Source organism: Vigna umbellata, chromosome 3 (assembly GCF_029865625.1).
Source record: "Vigna umbellata cultivar VRB3 chromosome 3, Vumbellata_1.0, whole genome shotgun sequence".
In the NCBI taxonomy this organism is placed as follows: Eukaryota; Viridiplantae; Streptophyta; class Magnoliopsida; order Fabales; family Fabaceae; genus Vigna; species Vigna umbellata.
The window spans coordinates 26,281,046-26,293,426 of NC_142167.1; the positions used below are offsets into that span (position 1 = coordinate 26,281,046).

The 12,381-nt window shown below is 35.1% G+C and overlaps 2 protein-coding genes across 2 annotated transcripts; both read right to left on the reverse strand.

Moving 5' to 3' along the window:
• Window positions 1–542: 542 nt before the first annotated feature.
• On the reverse strand, window positions 543–4,163 carry LOC124848003 (uncharacterized). The gene is made up of 2 exons (XM_047325607.2): window positions 1,250–4,163; window positions 543–1,098 (listed from the first exon to the last, which is right to left on the reverse strand). Exons 1-2 carry the CDS (start codon window positions 4,116–4,118, stop codon window positions 767–769), a joined length of 3,201 nt encoding a protein of 1,066 aa, XP_047181563.1. The 5' UTR covers window positions 4,119–4,163; the 3' UTR covers window positions 543–766.
• Window positions 4,164–5,494: 1,331 nt separating this feature from the next.
• Window positions 5,495–6,082, reverse strand: LOC148202121 (uncharacterized). Its single transcript, XM_088109524.1, has one exon. It carries the CDS (start codon window positions 6,080–6,082, stop codon window positions 5,495–5,497), a length of 588 nt encoding a protein of 195 aa, XP_087965650.1.
• Between the last annotated feature and the right edge of the window lie 6,299 nt (window positions 6,083–12,381).

The following is a 12,381-nucleotide window of genomic DNA, read 5'->3' on the forward strand; positions in this document are numbered from 1 at the left end:
AATTATACTTTGAAATAAAAGATAACAAATAGATTTTAGATATATAATCCAGATTATACATTTCAAAATACCAAAATTTATATTCCAAAATACAAAATAAAAAATTAATTTATTTTATATAATTTAAAATATAAATTTACATTCCAATTTTATAATCTGAAACAGTATAATTTACGAGGGTGCGAATTAAAATTATTGAGGTATGGGAAGAAACTGTCCTATATAACAAGTTGTCCCATACAATGGCCCCAATATTTCCATAATTAATCATGTGCCCAATTTTGTAAACAATAAATAAGTAAAAAATTCACTTCAAATATCCATTGCAACTTTTGCCCTTTGCAAGTTAAACTGAAGAAGGAATAAGTATTCGGAAAGGCTGACTGCATCATTATAAGAAAAAAAGGCACTAACAAAATTGTCATAATCTTTCTGTTTATAAAAAACAGAAACCTAATGAGAATTCGAAGTGTATCAAGGCTATATGCATATGAAATTAAAACCAATTCGAATTCAAAATGTAAACCACCACTTTGTAAGACTTTGGCACACCAAGACTATATATATATATATAAATAGGGAACAATATTTTTAAAACAAACCCACAACACTGAACTGAATATACCAATTAAACAACACAAGACCAAACCAAACTCAAATACAAAAGACAAGAATAGTCACGGAACATCAAGACAAGAAATAAAATTACAATGTAATGCATATTCCATAAATTCAACATTTGAACTTTCTTCATGACGATGTGGAATCAATTGAATGAACATGACTTGTACTTTGAAAAGTAGCTGGCAACTTGGTCCATGGTAGGGCGAGAACGAGGATTTTCAGTCAAGCAAGCATTTGCCATCCTTAGAATTGATTCTATCTCCTTAGCCATAGGTTTTGCAGGATGTTGGAGACGCTCATCTAACTTATCCATCAATGAAGTAATATCAAGTGTTGACTCCATCACATTCGATGAAGATGTCAACAATGAACTTATACGATCTCCAGGATGCTCTCCCAAAACTATTTCCAGTGCTAATACCCCAAAGCTATACACATCGCATTTTTCATTTATTTCCATTGTGTATGCAAGTTCTGTAGCCAGATGAAGGAGTTATCATAATATTTCACAAAAATAAAACAAGCCACAAGCCTATCATAATCTTTTGGTACAAGTTTAACACTAACAAAGAAAAGTTACAGAATCATTATTATGTACTGAGTATAAAAGAAGTAAGGAATTAACCTGGAGCAGCATATCCAAAAGTTCCCACGAATGAACTCCAATTTGTTGAATTAGTATTAAGAAGCTTGGCTGTTCCAAAATCTGAGACATGAGCCACATACTCCAAATTCAAAAGAACATTCTTGCTTGATATATCTCGATGAACAATTGGAGGTGAACAATCATTATGCATATAGCATAAAGCATTTGCCACACCTTTAATGGCATCAACCCTCCTTTTCCAATTAAATGCAATTGCCTCTTCATCGTCTTTTAAAATCTTATCAATGCTTCCCTTTTCCATCAACTCATACACCAAAAACGAGAATCGGGAATGAGAACAATACCCGTATAACTTCACAATGTTACGGTGTCGAATCTCTGTCAAAGCTTGAATTTCACTTGCGAAAGCTTTAACGTTAGACATTTCTCCATTTTCTACTGAATGGAATTTCTTAACTGCAACAACTTGACCTGTTTGCAATTCAGCTTTGTAAACACTCGCTTGTCCTCCAACTCCAATGAGATGTTTATTGTCAAAATCTTCTGTGGCTTCAATTATGTTATCATACACCATCTTTCCATCAAAACTCCATATCGAAAAGAGATTTTGACCTGGTGATTCTTCATCTTCATGTGCTTTCTTCTTTGAGCTTCGATAATAATGATAAGACACTCCAAAGACAAATAACGCTAGCATGGAAGTGCCCAAACCAATGGGTAAAAATACCAATATGAATCTGCTAGCCTTATGATGATTTTCATAATTGTCAGGTGATGTTGGACATGGTTCTAAGCCTGAGACATTACCACACAAGCCTTTATTATTTCTCAATGCTTCAATTGTAGCCATTTTGAAGGCTGGAATGTTGGGAAGTGGACCCTGTAATTGGTTGTATGATATATCAATAGATATCAAACTTCTCATCTCGTCAAGGCCGGAGAGATCGCCTGAAAGATGATTGTGTGAGAGATTTAATGTTTCTAAGCTTTTCAACTGTCCAAGCACGGGTGGTATTTTTCCACTCAAAATGTTCATGCTAAGATCGAGACTTTGAACATATTTTAATTTACCAAACTCGGATGGAATATTTTCCGTAAATTTATTTCGGCTCAAATTCAAGTGTAATAACTTGGCCAAATTACCGAGTTGAGTTGGAATTATGCCAGAAAAACCATTTGCTCCGAGCTCTAAAGTGTCAAGATCTAGCATTGATGCTATCTGTATAGGAACATTCCCTGAAAGATTATTATTATTGAGAGAGAGTTTGAACAAGTAGGTCAAATTACCTAAATCTTCGGGAATGTCTCCTACGAGGTGATTTGAAGACAGTTCAAGTACATGTAAATTGGTTGCCTGAATTAGTTCTGGTGGAATGCTTCCTGATAAATTATTGTTGGAGATTTTGAGGCTTGTGAGATTATGGCATTTCCCCCATTTTGGAGAAAGATGGCCATAAAAGTTATTATCACTCAGATCTATGTAATCCAAGTTTGGATACACACCAAAATCCTCCGTCACATTTCCTGTCAATTGGTTTTGTTCAAGCCTCACTCTTATGAGGCTAGTGCAATTCTTCAAACTCTTGGATACTGGACCTGTGAAATAGTTTCTACCAGCAGTAAAGTTTATCAACTTTCCGCTAGTGCAAACATTGTGAGGCAATTGACCAATGAAATTATTGTCATATAAATGCAATTTTTCCAGGTTGTTAAGCATATTCATTTCTATTGGGATGTGTCCACTAAGCTTATTTGAGAATAAAGCAAGTGTGGTAAGTTTTGTCAAGTTACCAATAGTGGAAGGAATTGTTCCGGAGAGTTTGTTTCCATTAAGACGAATAGAATCCAAGTTCACCAAGTTACCGATGGAAGATGGGATTGGTCCAGAGAGATTATTTTCTAACAATTGGATTGTCATAAGAGAATAGAGTTTCCCCACTTCATTAGGAATGGAACCAGAGAGATGGTTGGTATATATGTATAAATTCCTTAATTTGCTCAGATTTCCAATTGTAGGGGGGATTGTACCTGACAAAGAGTTACTGGACAAATCAACTTGAAGCAAATTTGTCATCATTCCAATTTCTCGAGGAATAGAACCCGAAAGATTATTGTTAAAAAGCCATAACCAGGTCAAGTTGACCAACTTCCCCATTTCCACGGGAATGTTTCCAGATAAATTGTTGTTATATATATATAAATCCTTTAGGTTCTGCAGCTTACCTATTTCTTGAGGAATGGAACCGTCTAAGTTATTAATTGCTAACCACAAATTCTCTAAGTTTGACAAATTTCCAATTTCGTGAGGAATATGTCCATAAAGGTTGTTCTGCGTAAAATCTAGATATACAAGACTTGCCATATTTCCTATAGATTTTGGAATAGACCCTGTAAGACTGCAATTCCACAAGCTAATATGTGACAAGACTGATAGCTTTCCGAGAGAATTTGGGATAGTACCGGTGAGATGATTGTGACTTAAATCAAGATGAGTGAGTTTGGACAACACTCCAATTTGAGGAGGAATGCTTCCAGTGAAGGAGTTCAAACTGATATCAAGAGTGAGAATGTTTGGAAGTGATGAAAAGTTTAGAGTTTGAAGCGTACCACTTAATCCAATGTTTGTGAGATTTATGTTGGAGACTGATCCTGAGTGGTCACAAGCAAGTCCAAGCCAATTGCAAGAAGTATTGCCATGCCATGAAGATAGCAATGTATGAGTTGAGTTGTGAAAGCTTGCTTTCCACTTCAACAAAGCGTTGGCTTCTGTGTATTGAAGTGAGAGTGAGGAAGACAGTGTTGCATGGAGAGAAGTTGCCATTACAAGTAGAAGGAACCATAATGATATGAGCTTAATGGGCTGAAGCTTTGGAAATAAGAACACCATGGCTGCTATGAATCAATTCTTCAATCACTGGTAATCTCACAGAACCCCCCCAAGATTGGATAAATTTGATAAGATGGTTATACTTTCAGAGGTTTATATATAGTGATGCTTCTTCAAGAGCTCCTAACTATCATTTTATTTTTAATAAGTTTTTTGCAATATATATATATATATATATATATATATATATATATATATATATATATATATATATATATATATATATATATATATTGCTTTATATTTTTGTAGTTTAAAGTTGTTAACTTTCGTATTTTTCAAAACATCAAACTATTAATCAATGATAAATAACTATATATTGGTTAAAAAGTTATTCCTTTACGAGATATCATTATATATTAATTCTATAATATTTTAAAATAAAAATGAAATTCATCACATTATTAATAATTAAAATTAAGTATCCGAAATTTGTGGAATGAATCTTAAGGTAGACATTGTGGATTTATGGTCTTTTTTATAGTCTTCTGCATTGTATAGACGTTAATTTTGTTGTTGTGCATGACTGTAGGTATTTCCTAGTCTAAAAGTGAATAGGTAGACCTTACTTCATTCACATTCACACAACCTTGTGCTTCAAATTTTGTACAACATTGTGGTTCAAATTTTGTACAAGACCTTAATTTTGTTGTTGTGCATATGACTCTAGGCATTTCTTAGTCTAAAAGTCAATAGGTCAACCTTACTTCATTCCACTGACCACTCAGACAACCTTATATACTAAATGTTTAAAATGTAGCGTAGATTTGTGGTTCAAATTTTAGAACATTGGCTAAAAATTAATTTATGATTCCTATTTATTTCTACCAATGCTAAGGCTAATTAGGATTAAACTTTGACACAGTAAATAATTTTCAAATCTTAAATAAAAAATTAAGTCTAATTCAATGCAACAACAATCTCAAATAAATAAAATTTAAATATATAATTAACCAATTTAAAAAAAAAAGTAAATAGTTCAACATTTTAAATATAAAAAAAATATATTAACAACATATTAAAAAAATATATACTCATATTACATATAAATTTTTGAAAGGAAGGCAATGCAAAACACGTTTTTGGAACCAACGAAATTCTAGCTACACCATTCCACAATGTAATACTCTAGACAAGAATAGCAACACAAAACATGAACTTTAGTAAGACAAACTTCAACAGAAACGCGAATTGTTAAGTGATTACACTGAATTAAAGGACACACAACCTCTATAAGAACAAAGGATAAATAGGAGTAAATAAGATTTTTTCCCCTTCTGTAGGTAATATATAACCTAATACACGACCTCACAAAAGGACAAATAAAAAAATCCTAACCAACTTTCATTCTAGAATCTGCTAACCCATACATTCCCTTAATAATAAATAAAATCAAGTATTCCTTTTGTTTTGTGAGTCATTCTTTTGGGCCTGACATTATCCATGGTTGTGTCTGCAAAATTTGGGCTTTCATATCTAACATTACCATCTCCTTCTGCAATGACCTTGTCCTCAAGGTCATAAATTTGTTGTAAAGTAATCCAATCCTCCCATGAGGTATCATTAGGTGGGAAACCTTGCCATTGAACCAAAGTTAAACGCTTAGGAACACCATTGACATTATTTGTTTTAAATCCAAGGATGATAAGAGGAGTGACTAGCGGATTGTTCTCAAATGAGAGAGGATTTAAGGTGTCAATAGAGGGTAGAAGTGGCCCATCATATGCCTTCAAAACAGAGTAGTGGAAGACATTGTGGATCCTTGAAGTGTCAGGTAAGTCAAGTTTGTAAGCTACAAGACCCATCTTTGCTGTAACTTGAAAGGGCCCATAGAACCGTTTATCCAATTTATGGAATTTAGACCCCGAAACAAATATTTGGCGGTAAGGCTGCAACTTGACATACACCCATGAACCAACATCAAAGCTGACCTCTCTATGCTTCAGATCATCGTTCTTCTTCATATGCTTCTAGGCCTTAAGCAAGTTACGTTTCAATAGGGACAATACATCCTCACGTGACTTAAGTAAAGAATCACAACCCTTAATAGAAGAAGATCTCACCAAATACTCAAGAATAGAGGGAGGAAGGTAACGAAACCAGTGTTGCGGCTTGTCATGAACGAAAGCTCGGAAGTACTATTCAATTGCGCGATTCATAACCTCTGTTTGCCCATCGGTTTGGGGATGGTATGAAGAGCTCATCGGAAGCAAAGTGCCACTGAATTTGAACAAATCCGACCATAAAAGACTCATGAAAATCGGGTCACGGTTGGAAACAATACTCTTAGGCAGTCCATGGTGTTCGCAAATTATCGAAACAAACAACTCAACAACTCTATAAGTTGTATAGCTAGTTGATAGTGCTCCCAAATGAACCGCCTTATAGAAACGATCCACCACCACTAAAAGGACGGTATAACCATGAGAAGGAGGAAGACCCGTAATGAAATCCATAAAGATATCCTCCCAAATGTTGGAAGGGATGGGAAGTGGAATGAGAAGGCTGCTAGAACGCTTGGTGCTATATTTGGTTTGCTGGCACACCTGACATTGGGAAATAAAGTGGCGTAGATCCTTTGCTATCGATGCCAAATAAAAATTGACGCTTCAAGGTTTTTTTCACACCTGCATGACCTCCAACCATAGTCTCATGAAACTCCTTCAAAAGTAGGATGATAAATCTGGAAGAAAAGTTCAACCAAAATTTTCCTTTGAACAACATTAAAGTGGGGCATCGAATCAGGATCAACAATGCATTTCTGACGCAAAAGGAGATAATCTTGATCCTCCAAGAGGGATTTCTTTAATTCATCTAGAGAGTCACACTGGGGATAGATAACATCATTAATTCACCATCTGTTTTGCCTATGGACTGCGATAAAAAGTCTGCTATAACATTCAGCTTTCCAGGCTTATACTAGATTTCATAATCATAACCCAATAGCTTAGTAACATAATATTGTTTTTTTAGAGTTTGAATCACTTGAGTTAGCAATTCCTTGAGGCTCTTCTGGTATGTCTGGATAATGAAGAAATTTCCCAACAGGTATTGACGTCAATGTTTTACAGCACTGGTAATTGCATGCAACTCCCGAATATAAGTCGAAGCCTTTGTTAAATGAGGGGAAAAAACCTTGCTAAGATAGGCGATTGGGTGAGAGTCTTGGACAAGCACAACACCCATAGCAGTACCTGAAGCATCAATTTGAAGGATGAATGGCTGGGAGAAATTGGGCAAAGCCAAAACAGAAGCACCAATTATAGCTATTTTGAGGGCCTCAAAAGCTTGTTGTGCTTGGGATGACCAATGAAAAGCTCCTTTCTTAAGCAATTCTATGAGGGGAAAGGCTATTGCAACATATCCCTTAACAAATTTTCGGTAGAACCCTATTAGCCCAAGGAATCTGGGAAGGGCTTTAAGAGAAGATGGTACTGGCCATGCAACCATGGCTGGAACCTTGGCGGGGTTTGGTGCAACAAACCCATTTGCGACCACACACTAGTGCAAAAACAGCGTATAACGTCACGCGTTCAACGACAAACCACTCAATAACTAACGTTAAAAATGACCGGTGACATTTTTGTAAATAAATGCAATTATTAAACGTCGTTTAGAATTGTAATTCGACCTAAAAGGATATAAAATGTCGAATGCCCCAACGTTAGACGTCAAAAGGTTAGTGAATTCAATAAAAATTTGAGCGGGAGATTGAAAATTCATTCACTTTATCTGAGCGTGCGAGACCCTCTTCTCTGCTCAAACTTGTCTCGAACGAAATCACATGTAATCTTTCTTTCATTTGATACAAATGCATGTTAATTTACTACTTTAGGTATGATTTTTGTTTGTTTTGACCGATTATTTTAGTGTTCTTGTCCTTCATAGGCGCATTCTGCTTTCTCTCTCACTTGTGACAACACTTTATTCCGATGAACCAAGGTTAGTTTTCGTTTTCGTTTTCGTTTTGAAGAACTTATTTGTTGAATTTGTTTGTTGTTATTTTTTGTTGAACTTGTTTGTTGTTGTTGTTTGGTTGAACTTGTTTGTTGTTTGATTGAACTTGTTTGTTGTTTGTCATTGTTGTTGATACTATATTACACGTTCATAGTTCATGCTTTACAAAATTCCAAAAACTGAAATTTGTTTTTATGGTTTTCAAGTCTCGTAGAGTTGTAAAAATGGATCACAATTAATTAAAAAAATAAAAAAAATTCGATTAACGTCGTTTATTGATAAAATTCGATTAACGTCGTTTATTGATAAAATTCGACGTTAAATTTAACGTCAAATTTTTAAAATTTGACGTCAATTTAATGTCTCTCTATATGACGTCGTTCTCGAATTTGACATGAAAGGCCTAAAATATTCAACGTTGTACGCTCTTTTTGTATTAGTGACATGTCCCAGGTAATCTATCTGTAATTGAGCAAATGAGCATTTTGATGATTTCGGGTAGAATTGATTAACGAGAAAAATATTAAACGCCTGGAGGAGGTGAAAGAGATGCTCCTCAATGGTGGTTTTGAATACTAAAATATCATCGAAGAAAACAATCACTGACTTGCGCAACAAAGGCTGAAAGATGTCATTCATCGTGGCTTGGAATGTGGCTGGGGCGTTGCACAACCTGAAGGGCATGAGGCAATACTCATAATGCCCATCATGACTACAAAATGCAGTCTTGTGTACATCAGAAGGATGAATACAAATTTGATGGAAGCTGGAAGTGAGATCTAACTTGGAGAAACATCGAGCAAACCTTAGTTCATCCAACAATTCATCAATCGTGGGCAATGGGAACCTGTCTTTGATTGTAACCGCGTTCAAGGCTCGATAATCCACACACATACGCCAATACCCATCCTTCTTCCGCAACAAAAGCATTGGAGAAGAGAAAGGGCTTGTGCTCGGAGTTATCTAACTAGAATCCAACAACGTAGAAATTTGCTTTTCGATTTCAGTTTTGTGGGTGTGAGGGTATCTATAAGGATGCACATTTACAGGGTTGGTTGAGGAAATAAGAGGGATTTGATGATTTGTAGGGCGTTAAAGAGGGAGACGTGTTGGTTTATTAAATAATATGGTGTACTAGAGAAGAAGTTGATGGACAATGGAATGAGGATGTGAAATATGAGAAGAGGTCAAAAAAGTGGGGTTGGTGACAAAACTTGAAGGGAGTATAATTCGATCTTTTGGTCTGAATGTATAACCCTTTTTAATTGATGGATGAATATAGAAGAGGAAGTTGGGTCAGAATCTCCCTTGAGCTCAATTAATTGGTTACGATAGAAAAATTTCATGGTGAGGGCTTGGTAATCCATAAGAATTGGGCCTAGGTGTTTCAACCACTATGCTCCCAAAACCACATCAGAGCCCCCCATATCAAGAACAGAGAGGTCCACTATTAAGACCTCAGCAAGTGTACCGAATAGTATCAAAATAATAATTGGTAAGACCAAATATCGTTTCCCAAGAGACTCACGACACTAAACATTCATGTGATTACTTAACTAATTAAGACTTTCAAGAACAATTTATAGTTTTGAATACAAAAACAGGAAAGTAAACATGAATGAACTTTTGATTAGTTGAAGAAAAAAACAAAGGTGAATGAATGATATTGTAATTATGAGATGAGTATGTTGTTGGGGTTTAGATTTAACCAGTTTACTCTCATGCATATAAGAATTCATCTTCTTCATTCAATTGTTAACGCCACTTTCTAAAGTATTTAAAACCCGATCCCTCGGCGAAGAAAACATATCCTTAATTACTAGACCATAATCCCTTGCATCTCTAATAATTAATTCTGCATTACGATTAAAAGCTTAAGACGACCAAACCTCCTATCCCCATTATTGATATTGTTGATAGGGGGAGCACTGGTTTAGCTGAACCTACAATCTCAGAGCTTCTGGTTTTTGATGATGACAACACATAATTAATAACACATGTGTTTATGTGTTACATGTTCATTACTTTCATGATTATGATTATATGCTAACATGTTTGTGTTGTTTTTGTCAAAGCATGCAAATTCACTGTGTTTTACATGAGATCTTATTTGTGATTGCATAACAAATGTTTTGAAAAAGGAAAGCCACATGCACTTTTGTTGAACTTTAATTGAGTGGCAAAACAACAGTTTTAAGTCGACTTCATCATGAAGTAAGTTGATTAAAACTTGTGCTTTGCACAAAATTTTCAAAGTGTGCTGTGAGTATTTTTGGAAAGAAAGTTTTTCAAAACTATGTTTTTAACTATTACAAAGTCGACTATGTGCGCAAGCCATTCGACTAAGTTTGTTATGTTTTGAAATTCTGTTAATTTTTAAATGTTACAACAACTATATTTTTAAATATGTTGACCAATCATTTATTGTGATTCGACTACATTAATTGTACATTCAATTAACTGCATTGATTCAACTACATTAATTCGACTGCATTAGTAGCTAAGTCGACTTAGGAGCGTCAGTTTTATGGAAAATTATATATAGACGCAAATTTGTTTTCTGTAGAGACTTTGGTGATTCTAACGATTTGATTGATTTCTTTCAAATTATTGATCTCTTGCAGAAAGTGTGAAAGCTCCAAGAATTCATCAAGAAGACTGTGGTATTCATCATTGGTGATTGCTTGACGAGCAAGAATTTGTGTGCTCTTACTGTCTGATCAACCTGCACTTGAGGTGTCTATTTCGTGATTAGTTTCCATCAATCTTGTGAAGATTGAAGTTGCCCTGTTGTGACTACAGGAAGAGGATGTGCTACGTTCTGGACTTTGAGGGGTTTCTCAAAGGGTTGAAGACGGCAGGAGAGGAGACATCTTGCTGCTGGTCTTTGTGTGTTGTATGCCTATATTTTGATTAGAGGGTTAGAGAGGTGTTTTATATTTTTGACGCGGAGGTCTCTATAAAAGCCTTGTTGTGAAAACCTTGATCATTATAGTGCATTTCTTCCTGTGGTGGAAGGACACTAGATGTAGGCTTGGCTGAACCAGTATAAAAACCCAGTGTTTGATCTTTCTATCCCTACTCTGATACATTCAGTCGACTTTATTTTTCACGCATTCAAATATATTCCACTACACTACAAATTCTTTTTCCTTGTGTTTCAAGAAAGCTTTTAAAGGCATCTACTTTGCGAAAAAAATTTGAAGAAAACATTTTTTTGTATTTCACCAATTCACCCCTTCTTGGTGTTGAAAATTAAGCCATTCTATTTTAACACCCATCCCTGGGCAATATTGCTTTTGGGAGCAATTCTCCAGATCTAGGTTTTCCCTTATGTGTCCATATCACGAAAACCAATAATCATGTCATGAATGAGTTAAACATAACAAGCATAGAGCAAAGAAGAAAAACCTTAACAATTGATGAAAGAAGCATATATTAATTAAAACCAATTCAAATACATGAGAGTTCACAAGGTTACATCATCCCCCAACAACAAATTGAATTTAGTTCCCCCTTGTCATGGAGAAGCTAGATGAACAATGGAATGAGAATGAAAGATAAATCCTAAAACATTGGCACCTGAAAAGTGGCACTCAGCGGTATTTTACCGCTCAGCGGAACTTTTTCTGTATTCTGGTTGACTTTTCAGCATTCTGGTTGACTGGTTGACTTTTTTGGTTGACGGGTTGACTTTTTTGGTTTCTGGTTGACTTTTCTGCATTCCAATCATTCAGTACTTCAAATCGTCTTTCAAATCATTCCAAAAACCTACAAAATCAAGAAAATTTAGTGATAAAATGATAAAGCATATCCTCAACTCTCTTATTCACAAAACTAAAACAAAATCCTGAGGCCAAGCAAACTTCTAAGCCAAAAAGGGTGCATTAAGTATCAAAATTACGTATAAAAATAACGGTTTTTGAACCGTTATCAGAGACTGATGAAGATTTTAAGAACCAGGCAGGTATAAGCAGCAATTTTGATCCAGGTAGACCATTTTCATCTTCTACCACTTTACCAATCTTTAGGGAAGTGGAGGTAAACATACCTCAAATTGATTATTCTGTTGATGATTGTGTTATTCATGATTATGTTGTTGATAGGTATGTTGATGATTTTATGTTTGATGAGCATGCTTTTAATTCTACCTTTCTACATGATGAGAACCACTTTTTGCTATCACATATGAATGTTTATTCTCCATGCACTGAACATGAATTTGAGCCTGTGCTTGATGTTGCTTCTAAATTTGAAATTCATTCATGTTCTAAGAGTATATTTGAGGTTCAGTTTGATAAATTGG